Raw genomic sequence first — 13,357 nt, 5'->3', positions numbered from 1 at the left:
ATGGTCTTGTAGGTTATTATATGTGAAGGAGTAATCAGATCTTTTGTCTGCTGAATTTTGGAGCATGATAATCAAGATTGGTTTGGGTCACTGTCTCGTGCTGTTACAAATCCTTCATTAAATTAGGCATGTAAACAACAAAAAAATTATCCCAGCATGTGAGTGTATGTTTTGAATCCTGATCTAAAAATTCAAAACAAAGAACATTTTTGGGGAGCTAATAATTACCAAAAATAATTAGAAAACCTAGCCTGCTTGCAAAGAAGCAAAGAATGTGAAAATGACTGCCATGTGTGTCATGTAAGCCATTCATGTGCCAGGGACAGTAAGTGACTTTCTTTTCTTTCAAGTGGTCTTGCAACACGGAAAGGCCCTTTAGACTAAAAATATGCAAACATTGTCAAGCTGCTCTATTTCCTGCACAGAAACAATATTTTGGGATTCCCATTGGGAACTAGCATATTTTCCACATGCCTTGACATTATAAAAGAAAATAGAGCCTAGACATTTGCAACACTTGTGGTTGCAGTTCGTGGTATTTAGGAGACCTGCTTTACATTTGTTTTCTGTACGCTGTTCAGAACATTCGGCTCACGGTATCAGTCCCTTATGTTGCCGGGTTTCTCGTACAGATGTGCTTGAATTCTGTCCAGTTAAAGCCCTTTGCAGATGATTCCAGAAAGAGTTACCAGTTTTGTATCCCATCTTTGTTTCCAGCTGTGTATAATGAGATGTGAAAGTTCACATAAACACAGTGTAAAGTGTAAATTCAAGCTGCCTGCCATGCACGTTCGGATGTCTGTACGAGTCTATTTTATTTAAAATCCTTATGTAGTCCGTTGTTTTCTGCTCACCAGAATCTGAGGAAACCTGATTTCTGTACTTCACTCTACTCTACTCTTTACATTGCTAAGCTTCCTTGGAACTTTGTTTTATCCCAGATTTCTCAAGGACTGGTCCCTACTGTTTGCAACTGTTTTGTAATGTATTAAGTCTTCAGTTTGCTCAAAGAAGAAGTTAGTCTGGGTTTTGCAAGTATTTGTTTCTTGTCGTGTTGGTCTTGCTGTGTCAGCAGTTGGAGGCTGACAAGTTGGCATGAGATTGGACAAATAGACATCTCGTACACAGATTGTGGTCTTCTGTTTGCTGTGTCACATGATATTATCATGTAACATTAACACTGGGACTCTCGAAGCCTGATCTGTTGGGCATCATGGGACTTCACATGACACTAAATACAATTAATCTTGCTTGAGTTTGGATCCAGCATCCTTATGGATTCCCTAAAGATATCCTTTAGCAGTCTGGAAGCCTGTTTATTTCTTAGGCATCTAAGCATCAGAATGTTACAGTCAAAGTTCCCTGTAGATCCCTAGTACACACAAAATCAGTTCAATCATGGTCTTGCCAGTCCAAAGCAAATAGTTAGGCCAGCTGCCACTTGTTTTGGTGGTTGTTCTCAGACACTTATTCTTTTTACTACTAAACACTGACATATTTCTCAAGCACTGCTGGTCTGTCATGGAAAACTATTCACCAGCAGTTTGCATTCGTCAGCCAGTCAAAAATCTGAACCCCCCCCCCCCTCTTCATGAAATGAAAAAAGAAAAACAAGACATTAAAATAAACATCAAATTTCGAAATCTATTGTGCCATACTGCCACCTTGGTATAACATTTGTCTTGAAGATTGTTTTTGGGGGGGCTTCTGATTTATTTGAGAATGGAGAGAGAAGAAGTGGGGTTTCTGTGCCTGAAGCACTTGAACCCGTGCCGGTTCCCGTTGGCGTTTTCACCCCGGTGATTGGAAACGGATGGCTCACAGTGTGTGAAAAGGACAGAGAGCCTCATGCATAATGAGAGTCGAATTAGAAAACATAAGCAAAATCAAGCTTGCCTGAGTCATCTGTATATGCTGATTAAGTACACAAATGTGCAATCTGCTAAACAAGAATGTGAAGTGGTGGATTAAACAAAAAAAACCTTCTTTAAATTAAACTTTAAAGAACGAGAGACTGATTCTGTAAGCAAGAGCATCACCAATGGGGAGTATCAGGAAGGACACGTGCCAGCCTTGATTCCTCTCTCACTTTCTGCATAAGACCATGGAGGCAGAGGCAGATGGGTACTTGCAATTGAATTAATAACCATTTGTGAAAATTAACATGGAATAAAATTGCAAAAGCAGAGTCTGGGTGACTCTGGAGTAGCTCAGCCAGTAGGGGCACTTGCTCAGAGCAGAGATGAGCTCTGGGTCCCAGATGGAACAGGTTTGAATGTAAGTTGTACCACCTAGGATTTCTGGTCAAGCAGCTGGGCCCAATCGGCACAGTACTTTCATGCTTTTCTCATAGGTAGTGACTTGTAACTTGCTGGGTGCCCGAACTCAATATAGGGTGTTTTTTTTAATAAGCTGTGTAACCTGTAGATTGTGACGAACTTTCTTTGTTTGAAACCTGGATGCCTGAACTCAGAACTCAAGTTTGATGTGCTTCACTCAGTGTAGGCTAGGTAGGGAATGCACTTGCACAGTCGGGCTAGTTGATGCCTAACAACTCACATTTCCTATTCCTGCAAGTGTGGTTGACATTCCCAAGTCAGTCTTCATTTTATGTGAAGTTTAAGGTGACTAGGAGGTTTGTATTTATTTCCATAAACCCATTGGTTACACTGTTTTGTTTGAGTGAAAATAAGCAAAGGTCATTTCTGTCAGCTTACTCACTCATGTGGAATGGAACACGCATTTCCTTACAAAAGACCTTAATGAGATACCCGCATAATGTGTGTCAGATGTTCTCCTGTGGATTGAACTTTGTGCTACCATGCACTTACTTTACATTGGTCACAGAGTGTGCCACTTTTTCAGTGATTGGAACAGATTGCTGAGAAGTGGGTAAGCATAGCTCTGAATCAGATAATGCAGAGGAAGATGAAAGCCAAACACTCACCCTTAGAATAACAAGGAACATTAAAGATGTAAAGGTTTTATATACAAGACAAAGGAGCTCACACTGTCAACTTGCAAGGGCTTTCTTTACATTGTCTGACTGTCCACAGACTTTCCTATGAGTTTAGCTTGCTGTGTGAAACTGTAATGGTAGATATATTATTCCTTATCTGTTCTGCTCAACTTCCATCATTGGATTGTTTTGCACTGCGACTTCATTTTTGACAGGTCGCACATCTCTTTCTCATGCTGTGTCTTTAGTTTTACTGTGATGTGCAGTGCTGGCTCAGGTGATTTCTCAGTATGAACCTATGCTTTAAGAAATCTAAACTAGAAAGAGAATTGCCTCAGATTTGATCTTTCTTGTTTTATAAGTTCTAGGGCCGAAAGCTGAAACACCCAGCAAGATTAGTTTGTTTGCCTAAACTGTTATAAAGAAATTGAACGTAGAGGGGGTGTATTTTAGGGACATATATACATCTCTTGAGGAAAAGAGGTCAACCTAAAGGCAATATAAGTTTAAAACAGATTTTCGTATGGTATTCTTGTATAGTAAAAATCACATTACAGCACTTGGTGAACAGTGTTTCAGGTGTTTTTCTTGACTTGAATCCTGCTGTGTTTACTGGCTCAGTATAACAGATAGATAGGACTTAAATAAACCTCTTGAGGAAAATAAAAACTAAAGGAAATTTAAGCTTAAAACTGATTTTCCTACGGTAATCTTGTATATAAAAATCACATTACAGCACTTGGCAAATAGCTTTTCAGGTGTTTTTCTTGACTTGAATCCTGCTGCATTTACTGGCTCAGTGTAACAGATAAATAGGACTTAAGTCTGAACATGAAACCTCATTCTGTTTTGGTTCATCTACAAATGCCAAGAAGAAATAGACTGTACCTCTTGGTTATCATGAGAACCACATTTCATTTCCATCCAAACTGCAATTGCTTGGGGTTCGGGAGGCCATCTGAGCTGTTCCTCTTTATTTCTTCTAAAATGTATTTTTTAATCTTACCGAGAATTGGCTTCATCTGGAAGTAAACATGTGGTAGCGCTTATATGACCGTTGAAAAATTACTGATGGGTTTATTTGTCTGGAGATGCTGATTTTTAAATAGCTTCCATAGCGTGTGTTGGAGGAAAACCATTACCCGTCTTGTGAAACTTGTCAACTATCAATGTTTAGATGAGTAAAATGTTCATAGTTCATACCTGTTCATTATTTGGACCATCCCATACTCTAATATTTGTGAAAGTCAAGTTCTGTTCATTAAGATTCAAATGAACATGGTCTTTACTGTTTAGAAACAACATTAACAGTGACACCTGTACAGGATTATTGGCTACAGATAGCTGTTATTTAATCAAATAGAGCTACTGAAGTGCAAAATTAGCAGGAAATGGTCCATGAATGACAACTGAATCCAAGTTCATAATTTGGGCAAATGTTTTTTTCTGACATGGAAATTAAAGAATGGCCACATAATAGAGTCGTGTCAACCAGTTTTTTGCTACTCTTTCATGCTCCTAGTTTTGTGAATCATGTATCAGAATAGCATCAGCCTGTGGATTCACTTGCAAATGCACAACAGAAGCCTTCACTGCGCTCTGATTTTTATGTTTTACTAAGAGAGTGTTTTGAATGTGAGATTTGTGTTCTTCTTTTTCCCCTCTCTGTCTGATTGACAAGGGAGAGAGAAGTAAACATATAGTTTTAAACTACGTATATGTCCAGTATTTGGCTCACACTTCTGTTTTGCTCATGGTTCATTCTTCATGAGGCAAAAAGAAAGGGAATGTGTAAGTCTGTTGGCTGTATTTTTGGTCAGTGTTTGACCAGTCTCTGATGTGTCTTTTCTTTCAGGGGGCAGAGACTTTGACTCCCACCTTACAGTCAGACATGGAGATCAAGCATGGAGCCATCCAGATCCAGCAGGGTGAAAATGGAGAGGTTGTGCAGATACAGATGCCAGTCAACAGTGTGGGCAGCTGAGAGGACACAGCCAGCATTCAGAAACCAGCGATCTTGAGCCATGGATGATATAGGCCTAAAAGCATGAAGCTAATTTTGCAGGTTGGAAACAAAAAACTGGACCTTCAGCAATAATAACTTTCCCTTCCTATTGGTCAAGGAGCAGAATCCAAGCTTCAAAATCCACATTAGAGACAAACTAAAGGACACTGTTTTAAATGTTCTTTCAAAGAGTCTTCTTCTAAATTTAGCTAGTGCATCTTCTGGCAGAAGAAAAAATGAACACAGTGCAATTTGGTGCAAACAGCTTTTCAAGTCACTTGAGACACAAAAAAGTACTAACTGTGCAAAAGCAAATCTTGTTGAAAGGGTGCTACACTGAATTGTAGTTCCCCGTCTTTTTTCATTTTGTTGTGTCATTTATTTGAGTTTGTCTTCCTTTTTTCCATATTGAACGTACTTTACTGTGCGTAGAAGAGTAGGGGAAAGCTTATGGATAGATAAAGTAATGGATTCATTCAAAGGTTAGGACATTTTTTTGTTTACTTAATGGGATTTCTTTAAGTGAATAAACACACTTTTTGTTGTTTGCTAAGGGAGACAGATACTCTCCATGTTTCCTGACATTTATTCTGTTTGGCATGAACACTGGTCAGACCTACAGTATATTGAGGAGACAGGGCAGTTTAACCTACTTTCTCCACTAGTTGTGCTGAAAAATGTGTACGAAATTACAAGGCTTTATCTACATGAAGCGGTGCACTGAAAAGTTTGTCAGTTGTGGGTCCAATACAAGATAACTGAGGATGGTAATTTGTCATTTGCTATTCACCTACATTGTTTTTCTGAAAGAGGACTATAGTCTACACTGTACATCACTTGCCAACTAGTTGTTTCAAATTAAATTAGTTACAGTATTATCTTTTCACACTGCTATTTAATGGATTAAGTGACTCTGTGAGCAGTGAGCAAGGGCTCTGTGACTCAGGATCTGACCCTGTGGCTGGAAGGTTGTTGCTGGTTTGATCCCACGGCTGGCAGAGGAATCTACTCCGTTGGCCCCCTGAGCAAGGCCCTTAACCCCAACTGCTCCAGGGGCGCCGTATAAATGGCTGACCCTGTGCTCTGACCCCAAGCTTCTCTCCCCGTCTGTGTGTCTCATGGAGAGCAAGCTGAGGTCTGCGAAAAGACAAATTCCTAATACGAGAAATTGTATAGAGCATGGCCAATAAAGTGATAAAGTAAAGTAAAAGTAAAGTAAATTAATATTAGAATGTGACATAGAAATGGTGCATTTTTTTCCAAATGGATTTTTAAGTAGCTTTATGTGAATACAGCAAAACAGTTTCACTTCTAAAGCATTTAGTGAATCTCTTCCATGAATTTCTGCTGAACTGATATCAGAATTTCTGTTGGTCCTGAAAAATATTCGACTTTGCATATGATATTCTTATTATTCTTTCAGAAATTGATTCTCATTCATCAACATACATTCAAGTACTTATTAAAAAATGAAGGTTGCCATGACCCTGTGTTGTATGGAGACCTACAATTAACTGCTGTTATGTACAGTATAGGATACAATACAAACTCACACAGAAAGGGAAATTTCTGAGATGCACTGTTAAATAAATTTGCATGTGCTGGGGATCTCTTGGCTTAGTTTTAGGCACACATAAGCAAAGCAACTGATCATACAGTAGAGTCAGCAGAATTTCTTGTAATCTTGTGTATGATAGTAATATTGCACATACAGAAGTATTCTGTTTCGAAATCTAGGATTCTTTCTTGCTAAAAAGTTGTTCATAAGTTGCAGTTAGTCTGTAGGTTCTGAGAGATTTACAGTTCAGTTTGAATGATCTGATCAAACGTTATTTTGTAAATCAATCTCAGAAGTTCTTGACAAACATATCAACTGCTAGCAAAACGTGAAATGCGTCTCCTTGATAAAAGTCAGTTTGGGTATTCTGCAACTGAAATATTTAACTGTGAACAATAGATATTTTACAGAAAAGACTCCTAAGCATCTGTGATAAATAAATAAGGGAAAGAGGAAAAACATCTACAGTATAGCAAAGATAACCCTAACAGTTTCTTGATTTACAGTAGCCTGTAAATTTTCTGTTCATTGTTTAGTTCCTGACAAGTGTTTCTACAATCAGCCATTTGTAAAAAGATCTCCCTGAAAAAACAAAACACCCCAAATATATTTGGCGTTTCTTTTAGTAATGTACACACTATGTTATCAACCAGAACTGTTTGAACAAGAGACAAAAGATTGCTGATCACAGAATATTTCACAGCACTGAGACCCATCGTTAGCCTTAGCGACTGCTTGCAATGACTTATTGGACGTTTTACTCCCTTTTGATTGACCAGGTGACCAGGGAAGCGGTATGTCTTTCCTCTTGCAGGTTCCACATCGCTGTGACCCTTATCATGAACAGGGGGCTTTCAGATAATGAATCAAATCAACGCCTTGTTTAAACTTACAGCTACAACTTCCTGCCAGGGAGGAAAGAGGGCATGCAGACATGGTCCTGTGACACCCACACCTGTCAGAGTGGTTTACTTTTTGACTTCTCCAAATGCCAGCCCGCCTTATAGGAGAGTCAGCGTCAGTTTTAGGGGCGGCGTGACTCTCGCCAATGTGACTGCGAGACTGCACACACCCAGGAAGTCCCAGTCGTGGCTTTTTTGTTGAAACTTGAAAACATCCTACAGTAGCTACCCTGCGGTGGTCAGTCTCTGCCGGTTTGTAAAATGTTAATCACAGTTAATGGCCCAGGTTTCAACCCGCAACAGCTGGTGCAGCTTAACCTGCTGTCTGAGTAAACGCGCACCTTGACTGGTTGATTAAGTGTGGAGCTCATGACATTATTTTACTGCCTTGCAGTGCTGCTTGCATGTACTGTATTAGGTTGAGATCCTAGGAGGCCTGCTGTCGAGCTGAGGGCCTTTGACAGGTAATGACCATGTTATTAACGGCTATGAGATAAAACACGCACAGTCTGAAAGAATACATTACTGATAGAAGTGCACTGTAAGGGATTCCTGATATGATACAACCATGGAGTTTGTTTATATGAAATTATACCCATGCTGAATTAATAAGTGCCCTGTGCATTAGGCAGCTGTGCAAACATTGCATAGCACAGATGCTGAATAAACAAACTTTGTTTCAGAGGAATACACTTTGCTTTGCTTTAGAGATTTATTGTTTTCAGGGACATATTTACTCAGATAAATACCCCTGTCAGATTGAAAGCCACTGACTTCCAGACTTCTCTATTCCATTAATTCCATATCCTGTTACAGTTTCAGTGGTTTTTGTTTAATACACACATTTTAAATGTTGTTTTAAAGTACATAGTCTTCCTAATTAAACAGTAGTTGGTGTGCTGATTACTTTTTCTTTACCCTCCATTGGAAGGGCTGGATCGGGGTTGCAGCAATGCAAACCAGACTGGTCCTCTAGTTTGTCTCTTAAAAACGAAAAAATGAAATTGGGCACAGCTGATGCACTCAAGACCGCCCCACTTAGCTTTGCAGGCCTTAAACTTGAAATGCAAGCATTGTGTCGCAATGAGACTTGTCACCCAGTACCTTCACTCACAAAGAAAAGCAATGTTTCTGAAAACTTCCACGCCTCATAAACATGCCAACAGTTCGCAAATCCCATTTTGCATCAGTGACAGCGTGACTGTACTATTATCCGTTTAACTTAATCATCTCCCCTGTTTGGAGTGGGAGTAATTTCTCTGTATTTTCTGTTAATGATGTACCTGAGTGTTTCTAAACCCCTGATAGATATGCTGGACAGGATGTCATGCTGCAGAGATATCCAGAAAAATTCTGCTCTCCCTGATTTTGTGTGAACCCGTGCTGTCAAGCACAGAACATACACATAGGTATAAAATAAAGGATTAATTTGACATGTTAACACTGTGTTATAGGAAACCTAGCCATCAGTTGAAAGATGGATTCAAATTAATGCTGTTGAGTTGCCATAATGTAAGCAGTCCTATGATAGTAAAATAAAACACTAAAATGTCAGAGATCACCAGTTTGCATCACAAACTATCTGTCATTCACCCTGAATAGTTCAACTCCCTCAGATAAAAAGAAAGGCTGTCACATAAATTTATTTAACAATTTCAATCCTGTTTTGAATAACACTTATCTTATCTTATGTGGCTTTATTAAGTGCTATTAATCAAATAGTCAGATGTTTTACAGGTCTAGCACATACTAGTACAACAGATGTGGCATTAAAAAATCTTATTTGTTAATTGTTCTCTTCAGTGTTTCTAAAGAAAGAAAAGGGTACAGTACACGATCAGTAAAAATGAAGTAATAGTGCTTTATGTAGTGCTTTATGTTTGCCATCTTTTAAAAAGTCTTTGCAGAGTGAATTTAATATTTTGTGTAAATTGTTTCTAAAAATTAAAAAAGTTAATTAAAGTTGTTTTATAAAGTTCAATTCATATTACACCTCAACTAATCTTTAATATTTAACCAATGTTCATATTAAATTCAGAAGAAATTGAGGGATAGCTCATAAGTTTCCTGAAGCTGAAAACTATAAAACATGGACTGGCCGGAAAGGAATGGAAAAAATGAGAATGATAGCACACAATCAAACCATGTTATTAACTTCTTGAGAAATGGAGTAAAAACCTATGGGCACTCTCTTGTGGGCACCATTTGTTGGCCTGAGACTCAGTGAAATACCTCTAATTGCATCATCAAAAAAAAAGGACCTTGAATTGCTCTGCAAAAGTCATCATAGACATCAAAATCATTTCAAAGCAGATGTCTGTGTTTTGGAAGGTTTTCAAGGTCTAAGGGCAGTAATGTGGATGGTAGTTAGGGTTCTGCACTTGGGACTAAAAGGTTGTGGGTTCAAATCCTTGGTGAGTTACTGCTATTGTCCCCTTGATCAAAGTACTTCAGTTGCACTAGTAGAATCTCTAGCTGTTTGAATGCGTGCAAATGTTAGTTATTTTGGATAGAATTATCAGCCAAATAAATTAGTAATTAGGTCACGTTTGGAAGTGGAAAAATGCTAACTTTGTTTGTGGTCAGCGCACAGACACACATCTCAGTCAGAATGGTTTTCATCAGAAAAAAAGGGAGCATGAAGAAGACAACACACATGTGGCCCGATGGTAGATGGGCCTTATGAAACACCCTGGTCTTGATGTTGTCATAGTTGTGGAAAGCTGGTGTTTTGACTGGGGCCATATGGGAAAATTGGACAATCTCACTCTTTTTGATAATGCTTGTTTTTGTAGTGCACTGCTCTCTAACAGTTTGGAAGAAAAGTTATTTGGTAGTTTTCTTTGTCCACTTCAGCTGAACTAAAGACCTTATAATTTGATCGGTTCAGATCCTCATTACTCCATTTTGTTTTATGCTGTACTTTAGAATGATGATGGATAGTTCCTGATCATCGACTTCCAAAAACCAAAAAGACTCCCATGCTCTGCACAATGTTTCAGTGCACCCACATTGCAAATCTTTGCTGTTATTGTTTGATAATGTCTTCAAAGTGTTTCACTTCCAAGAGGAAAGGCAGACAAAAAACATTTTATTTCATTCTTTTAAGTTGGAAAGAGCTGCATATTCTCTTAATTACTTTAATTGAAATATTTAAAACCGGTTGAAAACATCTAATTACTGAAATGTAATTTCAGCACTCTTCTGAATGTTACGATATTATGATGTGTAACATGCAGGACAATTGTGCATTCCAAAACAATGTATGTAGTTCTAGAACACAAATGCATTACAGGCATTGATTGTTGTCAGAATTGTATTAGACAGGAGACATGTTATGTTATTTCTGCTTAACATGAATTGGCTTTGTTGTCTTTGGTCCCTAAACAGACACACTCTTCTCTCCAAGTAGATAATAAATCACCCTAATGTCTACAACAAACTGCACAGTGCGCCAAACAACACATGATAATATATTGGGTTTAATATCCTACTACAAACTACAGTGTTGCCTTAGAATAAAACTGGGAGGTCTCTGTTAGGAGGTTAATTATACTGATTTCCCCCGTGTAAATGGGATTAACTGAGATGACTTTAATTAATTATTGACATTACTTTAATAAACTAATTATTCGTGTATGGCCACTATTTTACACTTGAAACAATGTCATTTTTTGTCTTGAACCCTTTGGTCTTACAGTATGTATTTCAAGATCTTTTATGACTGAAAACATATTAGTCAGGTTTTCATATCATCACTGTGATGCTATGCTATACCTTGATACAGCAAAAATGGCACAAAATACCGTGTTTTTCTCCTCCACTCTCAGACAGAGACATTGGAACTGTCTGCACATTTACAATCCTCAGTCGCACTGACCATATCTAGGATGCTCTTGGCAAGACACTCACATTCAACAAGTCTCTTTGGGAACTGGTGGCTGGTTTCGCAGACAAACAGACTGAAACCCAAAGGACCTGATACTGTCACTCTTTTATATAGTATACAGTATATCCCATGCTAGGGTCTCTTAACCTTCATAGTAACTACAGTATGTATCACTCTGAAAACATTGAAAGTAAGTCTGTCTCCTAAACCGTTCCTCTTGTTCTCATATTAAAAATGACAAAATACAAAACACTGGGGAACACTGAGAATCAAGATTATAACATGATGCTTCATGTGTTAGAACAATATTATTCTGACTTTTAAAATTATACTTCTAGCAAAAACATAATGAGTTCTTCCTGTTTTGGGGCACTTTGAAATTGTCAATTATGTTAGGATGTTGAAGTGCATAGCACATTTTTGGACCACAATAAAATATTAAAAGTCAAAATATACAGTGGTCAGGTTCCAAGAAAATAAATCAACACTTCTTAATCTTTTTTAATCTTCCAAAACAAGCCTTTTAGGGAGCTAGGGTATTTATGAAATTGGCGTTTTTCCAAAAGCCAAGAAACACTTTTCCTCCTGTAATGTATAACAGTTTACATTTTTCGGATTTCACATCTTTTAATGTGGTTCATCCAGTGGTGATTCGTGAATATATTGTCCCAGATCATTACATTCAATTTGCATTTCTTTGCTCTGCTAGAAGCATCAGTCAGGAAAAATTCAGGCACAGGCAGTTAAAAAACTCCTGTCTAAGTCACTACGATAGGGGTCCTGGAGAGCCCAGTCCAGCAGTTTTCATGGGCATCATTCAAATCACCAATTTCTAAAGTCCATGAAGAAAAACTTAATGAGGCTCAATTAAACAGGTGGTGTTTTTAACAAGAAAAAAAAAGTTAATGAGAGATCTTCCATCCATTTAAGGGGGAGCTTAAGCCTATCCTGGCCAGCAACGGGCGCAAGGCAGGCTACACCCTGGACAGGATGCCAGGCCACTGCAGGGCACACACAGACACCAGGGCCAATTATCCCAGCAGCCAACATTGCAATGTCTGCTTGTCCCACTCTGAAGGACATTTCTCATGTCCATCATATCAATCCCATTTTCCTGTTAAGGCTCATTGTAGCAAACTAAAAGGACACCACTTGGGACTGAGGATTGGAAACACTTCTTTACATAAAGAGCTGCGGGTGTCTGCAACAAGCTCCCCTCCCAGACGGCTGTGGAGTGAACTCTGGGCTCCCTCCAGAGGTGTCTGGAAGACATTTATGTTCACTCAACTGTACTAAAGGCAACATGGTCTCCTCTCTTTGTAGATTCATTTTGTTACAGTATAGTATCAGGTGCAAGTAATACTAGAACCTGATACTATTCCATTGCAGGACTTTCACTTAGCTGAAATGATCATTAATTAGTTCGGGTGGGCAGCTCGACAGCATGCATAGGCTGCAAAGGAACAAGTAATAGGTTTATTCCATGCTGAAAAGAGAAGAAAGAAAACAACGTTTCGGCTGTGGAGCCTTCTTCGGGTGTTTAATTACGATTTACATTTTCCAGTGGGACGGATACTGCATGTTTCAGATTTAGGATATTCAAACACGACCATTTGATTGTAAACCTTCCTCCGCAAAAATCAAACATCTTTTCCTCGATGTTTGTACCGCGGCGTTTTTGAAGCAACATCGTGTAAAGGTATATTTACTGAATTCAGTGTGTTTGTTTTGTATTTGCGATTAAAACAAAACAATTCCCGAAAAAGCAGCATTACATAATGTTTTTATCATCCTGTACATCTCATAAATAAGGGTTCATTGGGAAGTGGTTCCTAATAGCGCAACTAAATACACAAATCATGAAACAATAACGTCCTGTTCAAGCAGGGATTTTTTTTGTTCACAAGCACAGGAAGATGCTAAATTCTTTCCATTCATACGACTTCACGCCTGTCAAAATGTTCAGGCACGAATCTACCACAACCTCTTGTCCTCACCTGAAATGTTCAGAGCAAGGGCACCTTGTAGCTTTGCAGTAGTCACA

The 13,357-nt window shown here is 38.6% G+C and overlaps 1 protein-coding gene across 2 annotated transcripts in view; it reads left to right on the top strand.

The window, feature by feature from the left end:
- banp (BTG3 associated nuclear protein) overlaps positions 1-5,529 on the top strand; it is a 128,321-nt gene extending 122,792 nt beyond the window's left edge. For both annotated transcript variants that reach the window (XM_088614012.1, XM_088614013.1), the window contains exon 13: positions 4,815-5,529. In XM_088614012.1, coding sequence (XP_088470138.1) covers positions 4,815-4,943 — 129 coding nt within the window. In that variant the 3' untranslated portion in view covers positions 4,944-5,529. The remainder of the gene's footprint in view (positions 1-4,814) is intronic.
- Positions 5,530-13,357: the final 7,828 nt, after the last annotated feature.

Source organism: Lepisosteus platostomus, chromosome 20 (assembly GCF_059453375.1).
Source record: "Lepisosteus platostomus isolate fLepPlt1 chromosome 20, fLepPlt1.hap1, whole genome shotgun sequence".
Taxonomy (NCBI): domain Eukaryota; kingdom Metazoa; phylum Chordata; class Actinopteri; order Semionotiformes; family Lepisosteidae; genus Lepisosteus; species Lepisosteus platostomus.
Note: the sequence above shows the minus strand (reverse complement) of the source record. Positions and strands in the feature narration are given on the sequence as shown.